Source organism: Orussus abietinus, unplaced genomic scaffold (assembly GCF_000612105.2).
Source record: "Orussus abietinus isolate OABI.00-Male unplaced genomic scaffold, Oabi_2.0 scaffold67, whole genome shotgun sequence".
Classification (NCBI taxonomy): Eukaryota; Metazoa; Arthropoda; class Insecta; order Hymenoptera; family Orussidae; genus Orussus; species Orussus abietinus.
The window spans coordinates 217,572-244,743 of NW_019394243.1; the positions used below are offsets into that span (position 1 = coordinate 217,572).

Consider the following 27,172-nt stretch of genomic DNA (forward strand, 5'->3'; position numbering starts at 1 on the left):
GAATTTCATGGACTGGATACGAGCATTGAAGTTCGGTAACTGGCCAAGTTCCGCATTCATTGCGGACACGGGTCCTGTGGGAGTCACGAAGTATAGACATACGGGAAAAGCTATGATTTCTCGGCCTAAGCAGTCTTTAATTTTTTCAGCCTAAGCAGTGGTGAAATCGTTGACAAAAACGAACTCGGCGGGTATTTCTTTTCTGTAAATCGAGAACAAAATTTCTTCCATATACGTTACCTAGATTTCTGTGACACATGTACCGAAGATATTGGCGTGAAAAACATGTACACATATATTCATGGGGTATTTTTGTTATGCATCCCATAGATGTAAGTTTTCTATACTTATATCCGAATTTGTTTGTCGACTATACGTATATTATATTTCATACGGTATCTGGTAATGCATCATAATTTACATACTGGGTAAAAATCACGTATAATCCCCAGCCAAGGAAGCAATAAATAAAAAATCATGGTATAGACAGTTTTATCAAGTTCGGATTTAGATATGAACATTAAGTATGTATTAAAACTGTTAGATTACATGAGGTGTCTTTTAATTTTCCTAAATGTCGTTTGTGTTCTATGAATATTTATCACATGGGTGTTAGAACCTTCCTTGCAGCCTTCATATTTATGTTGTAAAATTTGAAACGATTCTATACACTCAATTCGTAAAAAAGTTTAAATATGTTCGCTGTGTTTGCTGGATAGAAATGATTTCATTTTAGTCAATTAAAGAGCGAAATATTGCCCCTAGGACGATCGCCCACGGGGTATATCGTCACAACTGATTTGAGGGAGGTTTCATTTCACTTTAAAGAGTCGACATTTTTAAACGAAGATCATATTTCTTTGACTTGTTGCTACAGTTTAACTCCATTCAAAGAAATCATTTCTTCGAAAGAAATAAAATTTGTTCTCAGTTTAGATACGCGTAGTTTGTAAAAATTTAAGTTCCTTGAGCAATTTCGGCCTTAGCAATGAGGAGGTAGCAGAGTTCCTTTAGTTGTAAGCTTGGTGATACTCTTGAGCTGCGATCGATTCCCCCGAGAATTACGGGCGATGCGATTAGAGAGTATACCAACCGTGAAGGGTTCCATCCCTTGATTACTGGTTTTACCGCACACGTGAAGCTCTTGAAACCGATGATTAGATATGAGCTCCTGGTAAACCAGAATATGCGGCCCGCGGAGAATCGAATTTTTGGGCCTATTATTATAAGTGCATATGGTAAAACTAATAACCACTATCGAGGGGTTCATTTCCTGATACGATTCCCTATTCTTGTTAAGGTGATATGAAAGGGTCATTTTATATGTACAAAACGTCAAAATATTTATAAAACTTTTCTCCAAACTGGGTGCATCAAGTCATGTGAAACTTAAGCACATGATTATGAAGGCTCCAAAGAAGAACGCAATGTTCGTGAAATTTCATTTTTTATAAAAAAAAGGTGATTTTGGTTTTAATCTGGGCTAAATAAAAAAATTTTTGTTGACAAACGAAATTTCACGAGCATCGCGTTATTTTATAGAGCCTTCATAATTACGTGCTGGAGTTTCAAATGACTCGGTGCCCCCGGTTTGAAGAAAAGTTTTATAAATATTTGTACTACTTATATATATAGAATGGTCCTTTCATGTCACCTTAAGTATATCAGCTAACGAGACGATTGAAGAAAAGAAAAATAAAACTTAACATTTTCTTTCATCGATGCTTATACTTCCCAAGAAGTAATGGTAACCGGAAACTTTATTCAATATTGTACCGAGGAATGAAAGGGTACGAGGGCTGATTTAATTCCCCTGATTATTCTTGGAAGAGAACCGATCGACCCCTTTACCTAGGTAAAGGAGGAAATACTCGTCATGTCGGCGGTATTGTTTGATTTTAAGCCACGCGACCGAGAGAAGAAAGGAAAATGAATAAACCGGGGTATAAAGAACGAACGAGGATGTAACGGTCGTAAAACAGGGGTTTTACAGTGCTCCGTAAATGAGCTTCATTGTCAGTCGAAATATTAACCGGATAATAGGTGGAGGGCATCAGGGCCCGACAGGACTCGTCAGGTCCATCGTTTATGTCGATCAGTACGGGAAATGAACGTTTTAGTGCCATTCATGCCAGGTGGAAGTGGTTTGATGACAGAAAGGGTTGAAATAAATATGCTCGTAACCGAGGATATAAAACATTTTCCATTTTTTCCCTTCTTTCCTCAGACCTTCGTGAATCTGAGAATATTTCAGATCTGGACAGTCTCTAGTAACGAAATCATTTTTAGAACGTACCCAATGAAGTATTCAATTATTTTTCACTGTCTTGGAATTACTGAGGGTACACGTCTTGGTTTTTGGATGGAAACGGGTCAGCAAGTATTTATGGGGAGTGGGGAAAATGATTAACCATAGAGGTACACGTAGAATGAGGTTCATAAATTCAACTGTTTCAGATATTGGAACACTGCTGGCTCAACAGCTCCGCCCAGGACCTAACACCCCCTCCTTTTGTGCCTCTTCTTGTCAATATCACGCCCTTTGAAGGAATTCAATTTATAAGCATTTCTCCTAGGGATCATATAAATACATCACACAAGCTTCTGAAATAGACGTCCATTTGACATCGGTTTGCCTAACAAATTTCAAAATTTCAAAATAAAATAACACCAAATATAAGCTGACGAAAAGATGTTTGAATTTCGTCTTGTCTAAAAGATGCATAAAACATCTTCTCGTCTTCTTTTTGTCGACAATATTCTATAATGACGAAATGACTTTTCGGGAAATTCGTCATATTTTAGACATATTTTAGTCGTCGTACCGTTTGGGTTGAGTCTTCCTTTACAGCTTGATGAAGTTTGAATCCTTTTTGCGCAAACCTAAATTCCCCTATCCGTTGACCGAATCCATTTGTTTAAATCAATAGTTACAGACTGACCCCAGATTGTTTACACAGAATCTAGTTAAAGTAAACTACCTGAGATCCCTCAATTACTCTGATGGAAATTCCCCCTCGCCGATGCACAAGAGAGAAGTACGAAGATTCGGGATCCGGGAGGCGATTCACCCCAAAAGAGTTAGGGATTTGCCCCAAAACCGGAAAGTTGGGAAATCGTGAACGAGAAAGCACCCCCTGAATGCCCGAATCGATTTGATTTTGGATGCAAGGATCCAATAGCGTAAAACGTCGTTTATTCGAAAGTCCATCCAGTGAAATGCAGTTTGTACCTATATGGTCGGGATGTGGAAAAGTGAAATGTCAAAGCGATATACGAAATTTCAGTCACTTGTCTCTCCTTATCCGTGAGCCTCTTCCCTTCCGAAATACAGAAAAATGATATTAAATATATTTATTCCCTTAAAAACGTACGTCAAATGGTACTTAAAAAAATACTTTTCCCCCATTTGAAGGAAGGTATTTCTGGGTAATGAAGCCCATCATACTTCAAAGGCTTGAGAAATGGTAAAATATAAAGTATTTTAAAAGGGGGAAACGCGGAGGATGCACTTGTACAATGTTTATTTCAGTTAGAAACTATAAATATAAATTACAGTTCTAAAAAAACGTAATTAAAAGAATTGTGCAAATAATCTAGATACTTATACAGTTTCGTGACAACAAATAATAAGCGGGATTACGCCGTAATACTTGGGATCCCATTGATGCGATCCGATCCCATTTAGGATTAAATTTGGCCCGTTTCGTGCGTTTTCCGATGAATCGGATTTCGTTCGTGGACGCGTACTTTCCTCGATTATCGGAAGCGAATTTAGGCTTTTTAACGGATGTCGCACTTGCAGAAAATCGGGGATCGATTTAAGGCAGTCGTACCGGGTGACGGCTGTATTTTTTCGCTTCCTTTGTCATTTTTTTTTTTTTTAAGGAACCAGGAAAATACCCCATCTTGGAATTTTTACAATATATTTATTAACATTTATGCAGTCACCCAGAATTTTTTCGAGCAAACTTATAAATTGGAATCGACTTCACAGCGGTCGAAAGACGTACATGTGAAAAAGAAGTAGGTTGAAGGCTGACATGATCTCGGCTGTTCCGTTTATCGGAAATCAAAAAATGAAATGGAATTTTAATCCGTAGACCTGCGGCTATAGTCGGAACTAGGATCAAATGAAAATATTGAAAATTAAATTTTTCTCACGGTTCTGAAAATTTAGTTCCGATTTTTGTCTTCTTTTCAACTTTTTAAGCTTGTTCAAAAAAAACTATGACAGATATCGCAATTATCCTACTTAGAGCGAGAACCATAAATGTACTGAACATCCCATATAAATTTTAAGCAAAATCGATTCAGGAGTTTTTGAGAAATCGTGTCAGCCAATATAAAAAATGCAATTTTTAAATACCCGCCGCACAAACGCCAAGCCGAAACTAAACTAATCATTCCTGTAGCATCTCATTTAACACAGGAATAAATCTCAAATGAGTTTAGGTTCTCTTCTACATGGGCATTAGATAGAAAGGTCTTAGGTAGCAGGTAGAATTCTTTGAATTCATTGAATTCATTGAATTCATCATAACGAAGGCTCCGGTGCTCCACCCCTCTCTCCGAACACCTACTTCGTTCTACACCTGTAACTACCCACCGACTTTGAATATCGATAAATCCTTTATTCTTCGTATTCAGGACATATTATAGAAGCAATTTATAAAATAAAATATTTTTCAATTTTTTGGACCTATCACACAATACGACCGCCTTAATGTGTCGCTTTCGTTGCGTGCTTTCAGGCTTCCACACGTACAGGCATAATGAGACGTCGCACACGGAGCGCTCGGAGGACGAGATTTTGACAGTGAGGTACGAGGACGGACGATGGTCGAAGCCGTACTACGACTGCGGAGGAGGCAACATTTGGATGCTGACCTACACTGTTCCCTTTTTCGGCTACGTCAATGACACGTACTTCTTCAAGTAAGTACATCAAACCTTACTCATAAAAAAGCAAATCTCATTTTGAGACAAATTAAATTAGGGAATTTATGTATCTAATAAGAAAGTTAAAACCCTGCTAACAATAAGTTACGTAAGGAAAAAGATGGCATAAACGGCCTAAATGATCCAGCACGGTTTTAATACAAAATATATTCTCATTTTCATTTTCGAGTAAGAATATTTTCCTTTGATTCATAAGTCTGAACGATATCGCGAGCGGTTTAGCCGTAGTTTTCAATACCGTTCTATAATTACTGTTTGTAGTTTCCAAAAGCACGTATGCACGTTCTCAAGGAAGGTGTCCTTTGAATTCCGTTCCTCGTTCGATTGCTCTTAGCTATGTAATTATCGATACACATATTTTTTTAAATATGTGCCTGATAATTGTTGCTTAATTAGCGAATGTACGTACCTAAATAAACCTGCGGTAATCCTGTTTCACGGCATTCCCTTCCGATACGGTGATTATCGATAGTCTCCCTCATAATTTGAACAGAAGCGGTCGGGTCCTTTAAACCCGTCAATTGCCATAATGTCATTTTCATACAAGCTTAGAAGAGCTTTAAAGAACTTGCAAGCATCTGCAGCATTGATTCCGCATTCATCAGCCAGAGACAGGTTATAAAAAAAATATGCTGATTCAAATCGGATAAGAATATGAATTCGTTTCTCTGCCTGCAAAATGCTCCAATGAAGGAACTTGTTGGCTTTCTCATTCATCTACGAGCAAGGAAATTTTTTAATAATGTTTTTCCCCTCTCCGACGGGGGTTACCCTCTAACGATCGTCAATCGAGAGGTACGCCCGAAACCAAAGCGATTGCAGTCAGATTCGTCGAGGGAATTGTTTTTTCCTCTTGCTCAGTAATTTCTAACAGACCGTTTTCGATCCACCGTTCCCAGTCTCTACGTTGGTCCTCCCTCCTTTATTAAGGCGAAGTGAAACAAGTCGAGGAACTTGATCGACGTAAAAAAGGTTTTTTTAAATACCTACGTTGCCGACGTTCATTTTTATATTAACAGCTGTGTCAAATTATATTGAGTATTGTACTAAGAAGCATACTCCACCTGTCGTTTTCGTACAATGATGATTAAAACATATGTGTAAAACTCCAGAAATCCTCTGAATTCATGGTTTCTTAGGCCCTAATTCATTGCAGAAGGATCCCCTGCGCCCTCTGTGATTTTCGTCTTAACTAAATTTTCACTCCGAGACCTCGTATTCCCATCGTTTTCGCATAGAAGCACATAAGACATTTTTTCTTGCCTCTATCTCGTTGAAATGTGAGTTTCTCGATTACCAGAGTGTTCTAAATTGTCGTACAATAGTTCTGACACTTTCGTTTCTCATGTTAGAGCCTTCGATAATTGGTTATCAATCGAAATATGAGAGCTCGACGTCATTTTGGTTCTGGCCTGAGCAAAGTTAAAATGTTTGTTTGGAAAATGCAAATTTTGTAAGTCTCATGATAATTCCTCGGTGCTCATGAGTCATGTGTCAACTTTTCAGACGGTTCGATCCAATACCCTTAAGAAAAAAGTGTCTTATTCGAATCGACTGATTTGAGAGGGGTTTGACTTCACCTTAAACTCTTATTCTATTGACATAGTAAGGACGATTTCCACGTTTTCGGGGATTCTTGCCTTTTGGGTTTCGCCAATTACCATGAATTAAGCCCTCTGTTCCCCGTCGTTCCGTTCCTCTGTATATGATTGCTCATCTTGCAAATCTGCAAAACGATAAGTCAAGAATCGACCACCGAATCCGGAATCGATGGGTTGACGAGATTCTTGGGGCGCGTGTCGACGACGTCGTATCGATTCGCGCAGAGAAGACAAAGTAGCCCAGAAGAGCGGCCCGTCCATCGCTTCACGCCCCGAGACAGCGGATTTGCCGAGATACGCCAAAGAAAAGGAGAGAAAAGTGGAAAATCGGCCCCAAGAAAAGAGGGAGAACCCACGAGCAAGCCTTATCCTTCCGGAAGGCCCAGGTCCCGCGGAAACGGCTATCCTAGATTCAGTGGCCCTACAGTCGGTAACATCGCCGATAGGAGCTCAAAAATGTCCTTGCAAAACGCACTTAGCATACATAGCAAGCTGGAGAGGAGCCGGAAGATGCCGGGGAGTTCCGGGAGCTGAGATTTACATGATACGCGGTTTAGCGACCTCGCTTCCCCAACTGCAAGGGAACCCCTAGGGGTATTCAAGATCGACCCCGAGTCACCCCAAACTCGCCAGGACGGTCCAAGGCTTTCCAAAATAAATGCCAAGCTTATACAACGATCCGGGATGGAAGCCTTCACGGGATGACGCGTTTGTAAACGTGCCACGTAATGGCGCGTGCATTTGTTATGAGTGCAGAAAAGCGATGGATGGCGCGTTTTTGAAGAGGGATGTTACCAGAAGAGGCGGTCCTGCAATTTTTATCGTTGGACGCAGAATTCCACCGGTCGATAGCCAATTGGATTTTCCTCCGGTGGTCTCGAGTTTTGACTCCCCGGTTGGTGTATTGCTTCGGGATTTCAATTTCAAAACGAGTTTGGCTCTAGTTACGATCTCGAAATCGTCCGTGAAGGTGCGCATTCGAGAGATTGGTACCTTGGGAGCATATCTTGGACCCGTGAGCTCGAGCGATAAATGTATATAAATAAATAAACACACACACATATATACACGAGAACATAAGACGTCCATACATATGGCCGCACAAAGAAGAAATCCCTCGGAAGTTGCAAGCCGCTGCAGGAGTGGCTTAGGAGGGCCACGGCAAGCAAAGAGTCCAAGCTTGAAAAGCGAGACAAAGCTCGACCCGGAAAACCGATTACGAGGGTGCTGGAAATGAAAGACACTCCGCGAGGCGAAGACTCGAATGGACCATGGATGGACCCGAAGGTGGGCGCAGAAAGTAAGTACGAGACTCGATCGCGACAATCGGCAATTGGGAGCGAAACTCCAACTGGCCCCGTACCTAGTTTCAAGCTAATTTTTCAACGCAATATATTTCAACGTGTTATTTCCAAAGAAATCCAGAAACGACTAAAGAAAAACTACATTTACTGGAAGAAACGATCGATTGGAATAACGCCGATAGATCTGAAACGGTCTCGTTTGGACTTGGTTCAATGCCTTACACCCAAGTGGATAACTCACCATATAGACGTCGATTGTAAGGTGTTTTTTAAGGAAATATGTTTCAGGGTTACGAAAGTAAAATGATGGGAAAAGTGTTCTGAGTTTCTCCTGAGAAAAATATTTATATTACGTTCACAGGCTGGATTCAGATATTCGAAGACAGGACATATGCAATATGAAAACGCAGGATTACGAATGGCCCTGAAACAAGGCGATCGAATTCGAACTTGATTTCCGCACTTGAAATCTTGCGTTAAGGGCAGTGAAGAACCTTAAAGCACGTCGAAGATGAAGACGCTCGGTTGAAGGGCTCTCGAGGAAAATCGCACTTGGCCGAGTCGAAGAAGATCGGTCCGTTAAGCGGATTTTGGTGGACAATGCTCGTCATCGATCTCTTCTGAAATCTTGACTCTATCGCCGTCGACAGATGTTGCTTTCTATCGCGAGAAAAACTTCCAGCCACAGATACAAACTTGAAAATCAGAGGCGCGAAGATATCTTTGTCGTCGGAAATGCAGAACGGATATCCTTATCCGCTTTCGCTAACGAAGAAGTCAAGATTGCTGTCAAGAAAAGATTTTTCGGAGCTAGGCGCAAAGAGGCCAAGTTCAATTCTTCACTCTTTTTCTTGTAGTTTTGTAGATATTATTGGAATATTTCCCTCGGTTCCTTCTCTTTTTAATAGAAGTTCTTATATTTATTTAGGTGAGATAGAAATTCGGATTTATTTGTTAGGTATATTGAAGTCTAGGGAATTAAGGAAATAAGTATTTATCTGGCAATAAAAATCGTGTTATTTTTATGCTTTCAACATGGCCAAGGCTATTAGATATGATCGCTTTCGTAACTTTTTGTAGATTGGGGTTTTGGAGAAGGTACAGAAAGTTAGTCTATATTAGTCCCATGGCAATGCTTTTATCCGATTTCACTTGGCGATAAGGAAACGAATAAAGACGAGAGTTTTGAGACTATCTCGGGACTACGATTTCCAGAAGTATTCTTCCGGAAAAGCAGAGTTAATTTCAAATTTAATTTATTCTTAAAAGTTTGTTAGCGAACTTGAAAAGATCGTGTTCGATTCGGAAAAGGGATCGAATGTGCAAATAATACAAAATAAGTACCTTTACATGTATCGATTTAAAATTTAGGTCAAGCTGCCAAGCGAAGCATCTTGGAGTTTTGGCAAAAGTGTTGAGCTTTCGATAACGAATTGCCTGAAAAGTTTCAATCGGATCGTCACTTCTTTTTGCTCCGAAATCGGGATCCTTAAATATTCGGAGTGGTTCATGGCTAGAATCTAAAGCGAGTACTTTTACTACATTTTGCGAAACCTGCCGGGTAATGGACAATGGAGGGGTTTCGATCTGGCTACCACCGAGAGTTTTTAAATTATCGAGACAGGAGGTATAAAATATTCATAACGAACCTTCTTTAACCCTTTCATTACGGCAGTCCGCTCCGTCAGACAACCGCCTTTGAACGCGACCCCGCGCCGAAAGGGTGCAACATTGCGCTTCGGCAGTCTTCGGTGTTCGAACTTACGTCTTCCACTTGAACAACACCTCCATGACTGCCTTTTGTATGTACACTTTTCAAATTATTAAATACCAACTGTTTTGTCGTATTATTCCATCATTAAATTTCCAAATGAATGTCTAACCTTAATCTTTTAAGAAATTAAAAGTTATCCCAGTAGCTGGTCTTCTCGTCTCGTCTCAATGGCCAAACCGTGTTACGTACGTTCAAACTGTACTTTTAGGATGACTAATCCAATACGGGTCAATACAGTCATAAGATACTCTGCGGATATGACAGAATTTGTTCCCGACTAAAATCGGCGCTTGTACACAAAGGTGCCGATTATAGTCTGCGCTCGTAACGAAAGGGTTAACCGGTAATGCGAAAAGAGATATCTCTATCGCAACAGTTACCTCTCGCAGGGAAAATAAATTTCCCAAATTTGTACTCAAGTCGATAAATTGATTTGAACTGAAAAAAGTTGATGAATTTTTACTCTTATCGGTGTGAGTGCCTAGCACTTTTTGCGTTTCATCGTGAAGTAACTGGACGTCTTAGAGCCAATGTGTTTTCTGAGACGTCTCTATGTTTTTCCAGGAGGTATATTGTCTTTTCGATCCTATTTTCGCGCACAATGAGAAAGGACCAATACGGCGGAAGGCAACCGTTCGATAAAGGTTGTCGAGAAAATGGGTATCCCAGAATTAAGCCTGTGCATTTGTGCGACCTTACGATCCAGGGCGGTCGCCGACGTTTCCTGGCGTGTACAGAGAGCGGCTGCATTACGAGGATCTCCTGCCTTATTCCTTCCAAGTATAAGACTTTAAAGGATCGGAGTAGAGTCTGGATATACCGAAATACCCCCTGAGAGAAACCCAGCAGCAAGTCTTCGGAGGAATTCCTTCCCGACAATCTCTCATTCCTGTCCCGCAAATCTGGCATTGCCGGTTACCCTGTACGTGCCGGAGAGAGATTCCAAGTCATATCACTAAATTACGCTCACGTTAAATCTCAGTAAATTCATGTGATTCTTTAAGTCCGATTAAAAAATTCTTGTTCGTTAGGGATTTTATTTGATTTTTATTTGTATCGTTGTGCATTGAAAATATCAACGCGGACCTAATATACAAATTGTTACCGTGCCTGTACCTCTCGGAGCCATTATCATCTCGCATTGCATTATATTTATTACATTTTTTAAATTCTCGTCCAGTTGCAGTTCACTCGCGTGAAAACGGAATAATTGTCCCCGGTCTCGGTATTCAGTATCAATAGGTATTCTCCCTTCTTTTTCCTTCCTCCTTGCGACGTCGGTCGTTAAGGTCATGAACTGACTCTGTTTCCCCTTTTTTATTCAAATTGAGAGGTAATATGATTCGTTCCGAGGAGTGTAGCTGTAATTACTTCCAGTATCGATCGACTCCTTGATTGGGTACTACGCGAAGGTTCCTTTTTCTATATATACTTTTTGTTCGTTTCCGTCCGGGGGTTTATGCCCCTGCGTTTAGGCCGAAGGATTCATTTAGGGCTCGGAGTAGTTTCCCTTTATTCCAAAGCTACGCCCTCGAACGAATTACTCGCCGAGGAGCAGAGCGAACCGGATCTAATTTGCAGCCATGAAGCAGAGTTTTGCCACCCGTGAGAGCACACCCGTGTAGTAATTAGCCCGACAATTGTTTTATCGAAAATCTCAATTCTGGCGTGCGGGGGTGGCTCGATAAGGAGTTAGAACCCTCTGCAGAGGGTCTGCTCTCGTGCCGCGAGGGATCATTCGATCATCCGATCGCTGACCCGAATCGACCCTTGCTAATCGCCCCGAGCTTCCGATCGCGAGTCGTAAAATCAACGATAGAATTGGTTTAGGGCCGGAAGGAACTTCCCCGATCGTCGACCAAGTGGGATTGCGCCATTCTCGAAGGATCCTATTTTTCGAGTACGGCATTGCCGTGGAAAAAGCTCCCTCTTTTACCCAAGATCGGCACTATGCTTCAAAATTCGGGGACCAAATCTAAAGAATTCCTTTTTGGGGAATCCTCTGATATAGGCGGTGTTCTTCGTATTATTCTCTAAAATGTCCATTCCGGAAGTTTAGGATTTCATAGGGTCACTGGGTACATGGGATTGACAAAGGGGCACAAAGGACATCGTGCTAAGTCTCTCTGCCTCAAGCGCACCCTTTGGACAAAAAATTTAGATCATGGTATTCGGATGTTTGATGATAATAAACTAACATGATCTTTTAAAGTCTTACTAATGGCCCTTTTAAATGTCTGCAGTAAATCAATACGGATTATCATCAATCGTTTCAGAGGTAATGAAAATTAAATGAAAAGATATTGCAAGACTTAACTTAGAAATCATCTTTTTTGAACCTGCAACCAGACCTGCCGACGAAACGAGGAATTCTCAGCGAAGACTTATTAAATGGTATGACGTTTAATGCATAATAACGGAAAACAGGTGGCAACACCCATAGCAAGAATAAATACGAAGTCCTCTATACCCCGTTCTCCTCTAAAGATTTGCAGGCTACTCGAATTGCCGAAAACTTCGTGAAGGGACTCGCGAAGTCGACGAGAATGAAAAAGAAATAGTTTCATGAGGTGGAAAGTATCTTTGAAACCCCAAAGAGTGGACGTGCCACCGGTTATCCAGATTTGACGTTTCTTCGCGCAAAGGTTTTCATCTTGGCGGAGAAAAGCTCCCAAGATCGAAGGAGCCGGGGCAGCTTGTAATTTGTTTGCTCGATACCGCGTAACGGACAATCTCCAGCCGGCGATATCGAAGGCAAGGATTGCGACAGGGAAATCCTAAAGAACGACGAAGATGCCAGCCGGGTGTTGGTAAAGCGCTAGCCGCGACGTAAATACCTCTCGCGAAGATTTATTCTTTCAAATAAGGCGCCTTTTCCCGAAGCCGACCTCTCGTCATTTGCCAACAATGCTTGTTTACCATCTCGATCTGTCAACTTTAGGAAAAGGAAATGTTTGGAATAAAATCTTCAGAACGTAAAGGAATCGATTCGCCACCGAGTCTATCTTCAGCCCTTGAACCTTTCCTGTAATCTAGCGCTATTCTTTTGTATTCCATAATTTATTAACAACTAAAGTTCTCCGTGGATACGTACCGTTTCAAAAGGATGGCAGAAGCATAATGTTATCATCCCTCGGTAGATTACGGAGGGATAGAAGCAACTCTAAAAGATCTAAAAAGAGTCTCGAAGATCCTTTATTTCCCCCTTTACCGTTCAACTTGAAATTGCCCCAAATTTCCTGTCTGTATCGACTTTATACCCAATTACTGGACAGCGCATAAACCCATTTCCGCGAAGCTTTTGTCGCACTTCCTGGCGTATATGGCGCCAGTTCAGTAGTCGCCAGAGGGCCGGAAGAACTAGTCAGAGATCGAGTCGCACCCGCGGATATCTTATTTCCTCCCTCGGCGTCCACTGAAAAGCTCCTGGAACATGGGGTTTGGACCATGAGGAGCAGTCGGACTCCAAGGGTGATACGCGATATCTCGACTTGCTCTCTCAGCTGGACCGGCGGTGGCACGGACAACGTTGCGCCGGATTGTCCGCGGCTTTTTCGAGCTTCGCCTTCTCCCTGACCCTCCGTGCCGCAAGTTGGCCGTAACATGCCGGGTTTATTCGCGAACACGTCGGATTCATGCGAGGCCACTCGGACGGAGGTGCATACGACTCGCCACTGTCCACCTCGCGTTGCGTTGCGAGATGCACAACGAACTTGCCCCCTGCGTTACGTTATAGGGAGATACACCGCAAGCTTGGGTCGACTAAAAGGGTTGGGGCGGCTTTTGGGCTCCGACGGGTCACCCAACGAAAACTCGTATTTAAGGTGAAGCGAAACACTTCGGGGAACTTGACCGACATCGGTAAAAAAAGACTTTTCTAAATACCCGTGTTGCCGACGTTCGTTTTTATATTGACAACTGGGTCGAATTATATTGGGTATTGTACTAAATGACACTCCACAAGTCGTTTTCGTAGAATAATTATAAAGAAGTTGAAGTAAAACTCTAGAGATCCCCTGCGACATCTGTGATTTCCGTATCGACTTAATTTTCACTCCGAGACCTAGTATACCCATCGTTTTAGCATAGCAGCGCGTAAGACACGATTTTTGCCTCTATTCCGTTCAAATGCGAGTTTATCGATTACCAGAGTGTTCTAAATTGTCGTACAATTGTCCTGACCCTTTCGTTTCTCATATTAGAGCCTTCGGTAATTATATATCGATCGAAATACGAGAGCTCGACACCATTTTGGTTCTGGTCTGGACTAAGTTAACGAATTTGTTTGAAAAATCCAAATTTTGAATGTGTCAGGATAATTCTTAGGTGCTCAGGAGTCGTGTGTCAAAGCTTCAGACGGTTCGATCCAATAGCTTTAAAAAAAGTGTCTTATTCGAGTCGACGGAGTTGAGGGAGGTTTCATTTCACCTTAACCCTTTCATTACGGCAGTCCACTCCGCCAGATAACCGGCATTGAACGCGACCCCGCGCCGAAATGGTGCACATTGCGCTTCGTCAGTCTTCGGTGTTCGAACCTACGTCTTCCACCTGAACAACACCTCCATGACTGCCTTTTGTATGTACACTTTTTTAAGTATTAAATACCAACTGTTTTGTTGTATTATTCCATTATTAAATTTTCGAATAAAAGTCTAACCTTGAACTTTTAAGAAATTAAATGTTATCCCAATAGCTGGTCTTCTCGTCTCGTCTCGATAGCCAAGCTGTGTTACGTACGTTCAAAATGTACTTTTAGGATGATTAATCCAATACGGATCAATACAATTAAAAGACACTCTACGGAAATGGCAGAATTCATTCCCTACTAAAGTCGGCGCTCGTACATAAGGGTCATCGCATGCGTACCGATTATAGTCTGCACTCGTACACCCAGGTCATCCCGCGGATGCCGACTATAGTCGGTGCTCGTAACGAAAGGGTTAAAAGCAATACCTTTTACTCGGGACTATCTTTCCCCAAACTCATCATTTCGCGGCTAAAGACGGCGACGAGAGAAGGCTAAGACTGTCCCGTATTTTCTCCGCAAAGGAGCAACCAAGCTTTTCAAATCCTCGTTCCAAGACGACCGACGGATTCGAGACGGAGACTCCTCCAGATTTCCGGCAGGAAAATAAGACAGAAAACGGAAACGCGGAAGAAACGACGACCTGTTTCTCTTTTAATGAGGGATGGTTTTCGGAGCCATAGAGATTTTCTCGGGCAATTTGCGGTCTACCAGATTTTCAATGGAAGGATTTAGCCGTGCTTGAATTAAGACGACGTATTGCTCCACAAACGAAACGCACTTTCGTCCTGCTCCACAAACTCCTTTAGAAGCGCATGAAACACTTTCTGTGCCTCTATCCCGTTCAAATGCGAGTTTATCGATTACCAGAGTGTTCTAAATTGTCGTACAATTGTCTTGACCCTTTCGTTTCTCATATTAAAGCCTTCAATAATTGTATATCGATCGAAATATGAGAGTTCGACGCCATTTGGTTCTGGTCTGGGCTAAGTTAAAAATTTGTTTTGAAAGATTCAAATTTTAAAAGGATCAGGATAATTCCTAGGTGTTCACGAGTTACGTGTCGAAGCTTCGGACAGTTCGACCCAACAGCCTTAAAAAAGAAAGAGTCTTATTCGAATCGACTGGGTTAAGGGGGGTTTCATTTCACCTTAACTACATAATGTGCTCCCCGAATGAGTCGTATCAGCAAAAAATGCGTCACTTCAACCCGTAAAATATGGCGTGGAGCCGCACATTTATTCCCAGGGGAGCAGTGTTGGTACATCCGCGGATGTGTCTTCAGCGAGACCAGCATTAAGAGCAAAGTGTCCTCGGCGTCGTAAAAAGTTGCATTTCTGTCCGAAGCATAAAGCCCGGCGAGCGTACCAGGGCGTCGCGGCTGGTCGTAACGAGGTGCAATTTTGCGAGCCTCTTTACGAATTTCCCAGTTCCCTGTGCAGTCTAATCTCGATGGGTCCGCGAGGACGTGTGCGCCCGGAGAACAAAGGACGGCGCGAGCTCGCGAGCAGTGCTTCGGCGTCGACCGGGGGTGCCATCGGAAACTTCTATTGCCTCTCGTTATCATCCGGCGACGACTTCACGGCAGAAAGTTTGCTGGGATGGAAGCCTGGGTGCAACATGGTTTTAAACAAATTCGCGAGAAAACTTTGACGTAAGGTAAGTGTACCAGTGGTCGAACACCACCTTAAATATTTACTTTTATTAAGCGTTCCATGAATAATGGCTGTTCGAACACTGGTACATTCGACTTTTCCATCGTCTTCGCAGCATAAATATCTTCTATATCTATCTACATAATCTAAAATCTAAAAATAAATAAATTACTCAATATTTACATATATATAGCTTGTGTTCTTCAAACTAGAAATTCTGTTTTTTACGTTGATTCAAGTCATCTGTACCTCATATCAGTCTCAATGTGCTTAATCTTGATCTGAAAAATATCGCAAATAACTGTAAAGATATCCGACCAATGATTGTCAGAAATCCTAAGTTATGAAGTGAGTGCTACCGTAATCGCAACGTTTTCTGACCTAATGACTCAATTTTTGCAGAACAAATAAAATATAGAAAAATAGATAAAAGATTGAACTGATCCCGAGGCGACTACTAAACGTGTTTTTCTTGAAACTATATTTTTCAAACTGGCGGGTTGGATAATTCAAAAACTAATTAACCGATCAACTTCGCATCAAGCCTATTAGGTTCCACAGTCATGTCTTGTGTAAACGATTCAAATTTGAGAATAGCTGCCGTCTATGGTCCAAAGTGGAACATTGGTTGTGGTCCAACTATGGCTAATAAGTCCGCCCTTGTCGAAATCTTTATCATTCCATGTCTGAGCCAAATTCTATTGCCTAACTTTAATCAGTGATGAACAATATTGGGCCAAAATTGCGCCGTGGCTTAATTGTATCTTGGGCACTTAAATGTCAAAATAGAAGACAGCTTATATTCGCGGAAGACACGTAGTTATAGGGATTTGCAAAAAAATGTTAAAACCGATTCTTTTAAATTTCAAAAGTGTCATACCCTCTTAAAGAAAAGGTTCTTGATAACGATAATTATTCAGAGAATAAGGTTTTCATCGGGTACCGTTTATTTGTCAATGATTGCCCTTGACAAAACTTGATTCCCTATACCGATTTAAGTTCTTCGCAGGTCGTTCTGGGTGAAATCGTGGAGAAGTTAGCAAACGAGAATGAAAAGAGAGCTACTATGGTTTCTGGTCGAATCCGGAACGCGAAGTTTGTAGGGGGTCAGTTTATTCGAAGTTTAAGAAAACAGTCCTTCGTCCGCGCTGAAAGTAAGACAATGTACGTTTTACCCGGGTCTCAAGGGTCTTGGGGAATTATCCAGGGACTTGGATGGGAACCGAAACATAGTATCCGAGGTGGAAGTATTTCTTCTGCCTCCATATAACTATTTTGATCTCATATTCGAATAATAAATAAATATATGAATTAGTTCATTTTTTATGAATCTTACTGTGGATTGAATAAGATAAAGGGTTCTAATCGCAAGGAGAACTTTAGTACGCTTTAAATCGTTCTTTCGAAAGGAACGAGCAAGCATGCTCGTACTTTACAAAGATTTTACACCTTTTCTGGAAAAAATGATGGCCGAGAGGGTTCTTTTATCGAATTTTTTATATGGAGCAGCAGGGGTCGGCTTTTAATGGCGAAGCTTGTACGTGGCCGTGATTTTTGCACGGCGTTTGAAGCCAGCAGCCCCGATCAATTTTGTAGTTCTTTGAGGAAGCTACCAACTATCTGTCATTTACAAATCAAACGAGTTTTCGGTTTGCAGTCGGTGGGTTCGTAGCTCGTGATCTCTTTAATGAAGCGGATACGTTATTTTATTGTACTAGGTGCGAAATAATAGTTTATATAAACAACTGAAAATGCAGCAAGCGCGGCAGAATCGTCCCCGAGGATCGTAAATGTCTCGCATGGATGTCGTAAGAGTATTTCATCTTAATTGATGCGTAGCTGAAGAAATAAATCTCCTTTTACGAGATACTTCGCATTATGGAAAACTCGAAATGCCCACAAACGTTGTAGGTAATGCAATTCGGTTACGGGCCAAAATAAAGCATCGAGAGTGTCTCGCATATTCTGCAACATTTCGCGGGGAAAACGCTCGGTTAGTAGCTGTTTTCGGTCATTGTTCGCGAAACATCCAGCCCTATCGTTAAATAAAAAGTACCCCGATCCCCCGTAGCTGGAATAAACGCAATGTACTCGAAATGCAGTGAAGTAAATTTCGGGCAGGCGAATTTTGACTATTATTCTTTTGGTCGCCGGTCGGTACCGCGGCGCGCTTGTTAAATTCCCGAATTTTCCTCCTCGATTAGTACCAACCTGACACCATTTCTCCTAACACAATTCTTACCCTAGAACGCATTTATTTACAACACATACTTACAGCTAGTGATTGTTCACGATAGCTTCCAGTGTCGCCAACGAATACTACAATTGAATTAATATAAAATTCGGTACTTACGCCCTAAATTGTGACGGAAGGAATGGACGATAAAATTAAGGATGATATTAAGTAAACGATAACAATTTTATGAATTCATCATTGGTCAATTTACCAATGTTAACATCATTTTCGTCAACTTGTCCCGGTCTCCCCTAGTACCTACTCTACACGACGCAATGCCGGAATAAAAATTAGTTGTCATTGTAACGGAAAATATCGATGAACTAGTTTGAAAGTAAATTTAAACAGAAATAGTTATTCTTAGTCGTGAATAATCACGGTTATCATGAACTTTAACCGAGTCTCGGTTTATGGAGAAATCCGACGAGAGATACCTTCGAATTGACTCCAAATTCCGTAAAATATTGAATTAAAGTAATTTGAATTTACGGTCATGAGGAAATTATTCCAGATGAGCAGCTGCACGTTCGAAATCATTGTCCATGCATTTTAATAGTAAATTATGATATCACAATACTTATTATTTATACCATACGTAATTCTATAAATGTATTAACCCGGAGCTGTGCTTCAGTAAGCATATATTGAGACCAGAGTATGTCATCATTACTTCCGCAGTTTCCGCAAATAAAGCTCCAGTTTAATAACCACCCGATCAAACACGGTGAATTTCGGTTGGCACATGTTCTTAATTAAATCGGGGCATGCAACATTCAACCACTCGGGGTTTATGATAACCGCAATTAAATTTGCTTAAAGTGGAATTTATTCCGCCGCGTTAAACCAGGTCATTAACACACTTTTCTGCCCCTGCAATTTCGAATGAATACAATTCTCTTTTTTAACGAGGCGTGAAATAAAAAGAACAGTTCACACGAGGATTTCTCGGAATAATCAGGGAGATTAATTTCGTCTAATGAATTCCTTCGGATACGGAATACTTCCTGATGCGGTCTTACGACGTCTTTTCACGAAAACCAAGATTTCTTCCCAAAACAATGTCAATACATTGGCTAATTCATTGGCTAAGCAATTGCTAATTTCAAATAAATAACTCGGGAGTTAGCTCCTCTTCCGAATTGGTGCACTTTTATCCAATACTCCATTCCATTCGGAAGAATCCAAGAGAAAGGAAGCGAAGCTACCAGGGGGACTCTTTAAATCCCAAATGTCACGAATTCCGGGCTCCCATTTCCCCGAGAAATCCTTCTTTAGAATTTCTCCAAACGTGTTCAGTCAGTTTTATAGTCGAACAAATTCTTCTCGACCTTAAACGAGACCGTCGATCGAATCGTCGCGGCAAACGTTCGTTCCTCCTGCAAAAGGCAGGAAATTTCCGTCCTTAACGGCAGGACCTTTAATTCGTCGTTTCCAGTTTCGTTAAACCGGGTCTCGATCGATTCCTGGATCCCAGCTCGGAGTCACCTTGACCGTCCGGGAATTTCGAAGGGAGCGAATTCGAGACGTCCACGATTCCCGGTTTCCGCCGGCGGCCCCGATTGCGGGAGCGGAAAAATTGGGCTCGTGGGCGCCTTTCGCTTCCGACAACCCCAGGACAGAGAGAATCCTACCTCGGGGAGGACAGAAATCCAAGAAAAGAGACGCTGGCTTCTCCGGAGAGGCGAAAATGCGCAAGGTTTCCCGGGAATGCACATAACTCGGATATGAAGTTGAGCGGAAATGAAAGCTTGCAGTTTTTTCGCGTTTTGGGGCGTCCCCTGGTTTTTTTTCTTTCTTTTTCTTTTTAATAGAAGGGAATTACTCCGCCCCCGACTGCTTTCTAACGGAATATCATTTCGGTTTACGTACATCTACAAAAAATATTGCACGAACCAATGTCGCGTTGTGACTTGACCCTTTTGTTACGAGCACCGACTATCGTCGGCATCCGCGCGACGACCTGGGTGTAGAGGCGTCGACTATAATCGGCACACATGCGACGACCTTTGGGTACGAGCACCAACTTTAGTCGGGATCAAATTCTGCCATATCTGTAAAGTATCTTCTGACTGTGTTGACCCGTATTGGATTAATCATCCTAGAAGTACATTTTGAACATACGCAACACAGTTTGGCTATCGAGAAGACCAGCTTTTGGGATAACTTTTAATTTCTTAAAAGTTTAAGATTAGACTTTTATTTGGAAATTTAATAATGGAACAATACGACAAAACAGATTTCTCATATGTTCACCAAGTTTGTCATAAAAAGCCGTTACAATAAATTACAGCATTTAAAACGTAAGAAATGTTACAATTTATGTCGGTCTTCTCCACCTTCCGTGTTTGAATTTTCTTTTGACGAATTGGCAAGGGGTCAGTATTATACATGTCACTATTTTGTATTCACATGTAAGTGAGGTATATTCATATCCTCCCCCTCTGTTTCTTTCTGTAAGAGGGTGAGTAAAACATTTAGAATACTATAACTTTCGGGTTTAAAGTCAGTGATATGTCTCGGACAAAGCCCAGGGTCTTTGACCTAAACATTTTTACTCTCCGTGTATATGAAAAAATGCACGGGGAAAAAGGACGAAAGGGTGATTTATCCAAGAAGGAATGGAGGAAGCAGAGGAAGGTACAAGGAACGTCTCGCGATTTACTCGTTACCCCGTTTTTCCAGGAGAAACGAGTCCTTCCCGGATTTGGCTGGCACAAAGTTACGACGCCGGCGCTTCTTCTCGGACTTTAGAATTCTCCTCGCGATGTCCAACGTCTCCCTTTCTTTCTCCTTTTTTCTTCCTCCTTCCACTCTTCGGTTTTAATTCCGAATTAGCCTCCCGTGGAATCGAGCGGGACCGAGTTGGCTGACACAAGGCGAGGAAAGCTCCGCCGGAGTTTCCACCTTTCGGCTTTTCCAGAGGAGGGTGAAGGAACTTTTCTCCCTTCTCCCTTCTCCCTTCCAGATGCCCGAGAACCAATTCCAAAATGCCGAGCTCGACGTCCTCCGGGTCTCCACTTTCCCCGAGAATTGCATGGACGCCTCGAGAACTTTTTCAAACTATGCGAAGCTTGTTGCCTTTTAACACGACCGACCACTTTTTAAAACGACCCGAATTAAATGTTCGGATTCAAGGTGATATACTCTCGAGAGGTCTTGATTATGAAATATTCACCGAACTAGGCGTATCGACGCGTTTGAAATTTTAATATCTGAATATGGAGAACCTAAGGAAGACTCTGATAACCATGAAATTTTATTTTTTTTTAATTTGTTTCTAAATGTGTTTTTAATTTTTTATAAAAAAACAAGTTTCACGGGTATTAGGACCTTTAGGGCTTTTATTGTGGCGGCTTCTCCAACACTACCACGGGCAATTTCTAAAAATCATTTTCTTCACAAGCACTTTTACCTGTATGTTGCATTCTTTGCCAGCACCCAAAGTCGCAGGCCCAGGGATGCAGATATTGGCGAAAGCCAAGGTTTTCCGCGTCCAAAAATTTTCCTTACTTTACTTTTTAGAACGCGACGGTACTTTAGGTAAGTACCGTCTTTCCTTTCCACCCAATTTTCACCTCGGAGAATGGAGCGTCAAGGACGAAACGTTCAAGCGAACGCACCGTGTCCTGACCTGACGTTCCGACGCTATCTTTACATTCTCAAATATCAATAAATATTGATATTTTTTATCGTTAACCTCGCGGAGTCACTTCGTGTCTCTGCATCCCCTCACGATATTCTCGTGGTAAAACAATTCGGTACACCATGTTGACCTGGCCACTGAACTGGACGCACATATCTACAAGTCTTCGAATGGATGCCACACATTCGACGCTTGTATCTACGGGATATCTTTAATAGATTCCAGATATATTTGCTGCTAGGAATCAAAGGATTGGAAGCCGACAAATAACAAATGATTACTATTTTTAAATGACCATCTTCTTTGGGGTCATCGAAAAGGGTTTTCGCAGTCGTCACGATCAGCTGCTCTTGCCGAAGCCTGAGCTCAGGCGTACAAGGTTCAGACAATAAAGTTTGGTGTTCCATCGCAAGTTTTTGAGAGCCTCCTTTTTAAACTCTCCCTTCTCCCCTTTTCTTCCCGATTCTGTCGCTTTCCGGGCCGTTCGATCGCGTGCCAGTTCCACCACCGCGGTAATTCCATCTTCCGCCCCAGCTGCGACTGAACGTCGCGCCGAAAGTCGCTCAGTCGAAATGATTAAATTATTGAGGATTCCGGAAGCGACGGCGCGATACCTGCCTTTTTCAGCGCGGGACTTGTGACTGACGGGCTGTAATTTAATTGCCGGCTTTTTCTGTCGTCAATCAAGTTCCACGGTCAGTCGAAATCATCCAATTGCGAGAGTTGGTTACCGCTCGAAGAGTCGACCACCTCGATAAACGCGCATTTTCCGCAAATGTTTTGGGTCTTGCTAGTAGAAAAGGATTTGGTTAATGGTAAATGAGTGCCCACGCGGAACAATAGGTATAACAGATTTTATAGATATATAGAATATCCATACATCAATAGGAAATCTATATCATTCGTTGACACTAGCTATACCGAAGATAGATACCTATTTTCCGTGTTCGATTTCAAAAGTTCCTGGTATTTATTTGATGCGCTGTAATCATTTCACGAGCTTTCGCTTTATCAAAAATGTTGTCAATTCCCTCCATTTTTCATATACGATTTCATCAACTAAAAACTGTCAAACTTTGATGTATGATTTTGACAGCTGTAAGCGGTATAAAAGTTCCCCTACCCAATTTTAGAGAATAAACGTTCACTTTTATTTTAAAAGCGCTCAGAAAGAAGCATTAAAGAGGGTAGGAGTAGGTAATATAGGTAATGAGTAGGTAATGAGCTAAACCTTTGAAAATTGTTTATGGTTTCAACGGTTGAATCTGTTTATCATATTATTTATACCAGATTCGTCGAAAATAATTACGCAGCTTAATAAATAATTTCCCCTATTTGGAAAGCACAGATGCAGTGACACGCAATTGCAGAAATTATTGACGCGCACGTGTAAATGTACAAGCGACTTCGAAATATTATGAAATCGACTGGACAGCTCCGACTTTTTTACAATGCCGCGGATTTACAAATATTACGAATATTTTAAACAAACAAGATAAATCATTCATCGTTCATAAATGTACGTTTCAATTAAACGGGAGAAAAATATAAATGTCCCAATTAATACTCGCACGCCATTTCGTAAATGTTTGCCTCGAGGAAGCATTTCTGTATTTCGATTATTTATATATAGAATTGAGACTATACTGAAAGAAGGAACATTTTGTTACCTTTCAAATTTATTCGATTCCGTTCGATCGCCTCTGGTTTACCTTTAATTGAGACGATGCAGAATTACTCAAGAATACTCCTCGGAGATAATGCTTCGAAGAGCAGCGAAAATGGATTTAACCAAACTACATAAATAAATGGACTCGTTACATAATTCATAGGACAAGTACGCGTTTCTTACCTGGTAGATAATACATTTAAAAACTCCGCTCAATATTTAAAGATGATTTCGTAGTCTTTATCTTTCTCTCGAAGGGTTTTTTCTGTTTTCTGGTTTCGAGTATTTGACGTGAGACTAGAATGGAAGAAAAAACCCAGGTAGCACAACGACGACGGGGAACGCGATTGGTTGACTGTGCTTTAATTAATTATTACAGGAAAATTATGCACTGTAGGAAAAAATAGTACAGAACTGTTCGACTCCTGTTTCAACATGGATAGCGCTGTCTAAACCTTGACCACCATTTCTACTACACGCTGTATATAAAGTCTATGAAATCGATCCCACACGGATGTTAGCAATGCGATGCGTTGCGTGTCATTGCACATTATGCCTGTACGGGTGTGTCTAATTACGTCTGATTTGTTTAGCAAAATATAATGTTCGGCATCTTTTAGATATCTCTTCGTCATGTCGAAAAGATTACTTGAAAAAGACATCTTTTGGTCACGTTTACGGTAGATGTGCTGTCTGAAAATACTCGATTGTCTTCCAGATTTATTCACCTTCGCTTCATCGCCATTCGGTTACTTTTCGTCGAAACGTCCAAATGGGACAGAATTTCTTGAAAATACTACACGAAGGCCACTCTTCGAGAAGCAGAGAAAGGTACTCCGGAGAGCTTTCGTGTATGTCCTCCGTTCCACTTTATCGAGATTTGGTCAGAACATAAAAAGGTTCTAAGGCGAGTGGGGACTGAAAATAATAAACGGAACACGTCCGTCATTGCGCTTTGCGGTACGTCGGCAAAGTGCTCCATAAAGTAACCGGGGGAAAAGAGACTACTAACGTAAAGAAAAAAGGAAAAAGGAGAAAATAAGGCAAGGAGGAGGGGGCAACTTTCGTCGGGAGGCTCGAAAGCCTGAGCCACCAAGATTTAATGCGCTTTCGGGTGGAAGCCTTGGTAACAAGCCGAGCGATGGAAATCCTCCACCATTTTCCTTTAAGAGGGATCTTCGCCTTTTTACTCGAAGTCAACCGAAGGTATCGCCGCGGATGTTCGGTCCGAGGTTAGCTAAAAGAAATTGCGCACAATCTCTTATCACGCAATAATGCAACATTTTCTTAAACTCTTGAGTACAATTTCGAAGTGCACCGAATTATTCCTGCTATTTTCAATTTTATTCGTGCCTCGAAATTCGTTTTACGTAGAGGAAAATGTATTGAGGACAGTCAGACGTAAAATCTACAAACGATTCGGATTCGAGGATGGCAACCATCTATGGCCCAGCCTTGGGTATCGGTTCGAGCCCAATTATAGCAAATAAATCCGCTCTTCCTGAAATCTCTGTTATTATTGCATGCCTAGACCTTTACTAACTTTGGCCAATAGTATACAATATTGGGCCAAAGTTGCGTAGAGACTCAATTATTGCTTGAGCTGGTCGGCAGTCGGGAGGTAACGGAGCTCTGAGCTCCGACGTCGTCAAATTTCAACTTTTTCCAAAGGATCATCGAAGATCCTCGGTCGAGTTTATAATTCGTGCGCATTTCAGATGGTATAGTTGTAAAATAATTCAATATACAATATAACTACAGTATATAAGTTCAGCACAGGTGAGGTGTGTGGGACAAGGGCAGCACGTCACCCGGACGGAAAACGACCCACGAGGTGAGGTCCTTCTTTCGGTCTATAAGTGGAACACCAAAATCGGGTACGAACCCGTGTCTTTACGTTCCTAACCTCATTCACGACCCTATGTGCCTCCCCGGGCAACCCATGAAGTGGAATATACGTAAATTAATCGTCTAAATTAAGTCTATAGGTATAGCAAATGTATATCGTCTATCATCCACCTAAAAATATATCTAAAAGATATATATAAATATCTATGTCTATTGTAGATGAAAATTATATATCCACTATTGATCCTGATTGAAAACATAATATAGACGATTAATTTACGTATATTCCACTTCATGGGTTGCCTGAATAGGTCCTAAAACTTTTCATTTTCGACTCTAAGCCACCAAGAAGGATTTTTAATGAAAAATGAAATTTCATGAATTTCAGGACCTACTTTAGGGCCTCCTTATTCGCGTGGTAAAATTTCAAACGAATCGGTACATCCAATTAGGAGAATACTTTTCCCAACGATTTGACTTCTCCGATGTATATAGGCAGACTCTTTCATACCACCTTAATTCCTTGAAGGAAGTCAAGAGAGAGCTCCCTTTTAAAGGGACCCCTGAATATCCCTCCGAATAACGGGCTGTAAACCCGCATGCTTGTAGGAGGAGGGATGTACATTTTTTCATTTCTCCGGAGTATTAATTTCACTTAAACGACACTCCCTCTCCCAGACGGCGCGAGGCGCAACCCCTTAAAAATTGAGTTTCCCTCTTCTTATTGCGGTCTCTTACTTTTCTCTCATTTCCCTCGGAAGGTAGGCCAGAACTGGCCTGGCAGCCCTGAAATTGGAGCGAATTATTTTCTCCCTCTCCTCCTACCCCCCCTCTCTCTCTCTCTCTTTGTTTCCCTAGGTGGAGGGCTGCCGAGTACTTCATTATCAGGGTGATCTGGTGCATCCGGGGTTATGGCGACGTCGACCGACAATACGACCACGAGTAGACTCGAAGCTGGGACTTGGCCTGAGCTTTCCTGATTGCTGTCCTGAAAAGTAATCCGCCCTCTTCCGATCGCGGTCTCCTGGGGTCTTGTTACTACGAAAATAACTGTCTCGCCGGGCATCGAGATTGTCTTGACCGAGCGGGATCACCTTACCGACCGAGTCTCTCCGTAAGCCGCGTTTGTCACACAAAGGGAGCGATGGTTCCTATTAAAAACCGAAGACCCTGAGACGAAAGCCCCCGTTCGAGAGGAGCTTTTAATCCAGGGCCGTCTTACACCGAAAAATATTATTTTACCCGGAACACCCGAGATGGTTTTAACGAGATTGAATCTTCCCTTGCCTTTACGTTTCCCCTCGAACACGTTCAACTGGCTCGACGTTTCCCTGGAAGAAATGAATTGAAAATAATGGCTGCTTTTCCATTTTAATTAAACATTGTTCCCTTGAATTGTTCCATTTATTGTTGCACGAAGGCTTTATCTTATTTTTCCAAATATTCTAACCACTTTGTCCCGTCCATTCGGATAGTCCATTTGCTCAGTTTACAATTTAATATTTTGCAGTAATTCGGAATAATTGCCATTCAAATATTAGTTCATACATTTTAATTTGAAGATCCGCTAAGCAGGAGCTCAATGAACGACGCTTATGCTTCGGTTCAAGTGGTGCCTTCATCCAGAAACGGAGTATGAGAATTTTAACGAGCAGGGGTGAGAAACCTTAAGGGGACTAGGCATCGGAGAATCTCGAATTTTTTCGTTTTTTTTTTTGGATTCTGTTCCTACAATCTTTTAGTCTGTAGAGGAACATCCCTTGAAAAGAATGCCGTTTGGGAATTGCCGAAAACTTCAACCGGCTACTCGGAATCGTAGCAATGAGGGAGCAGGGCATGAGACGCGTGGTTTTCTTTATCCGCCCATATCTCCCTTAAATATTAATATTTTTTGAAACCTCAACCACTGAATTTAATAGCCAAAACTCCAATAAAAACGTTGCAAAAAAATGTAT

The 27,172-nt window shown here is 41.6% G+C and overlaps 1 protein-coding gene across 2 annotated transcripts in view; it reads left to right on the forward strand.

Moving 5' to 3' along the window:
* The window catches only part of LOC105695933 (probable G-protein coupled receptor CG31760), a 140,523-nt gene that overhangs the window by 29,028 nt on the left and 84,323 nt on the right, over positions 1-27,172 (forward strand). For both annotated transcript variants that reach the window (XM_023432538.1, XM_012418006.2), the window contains exon 2: positions 4,755-4,938. In XM_023432538.1, the coding sequence (XP_023288306.1) occupies positions 4,883-4,938 (56 nt within the window). In that variant the 5' untranslated portion in view covers positions 4,755-4,882. The remainder of the gene's footprint in view (positions 1-4,754; positions 4,939-27,172) is intronic.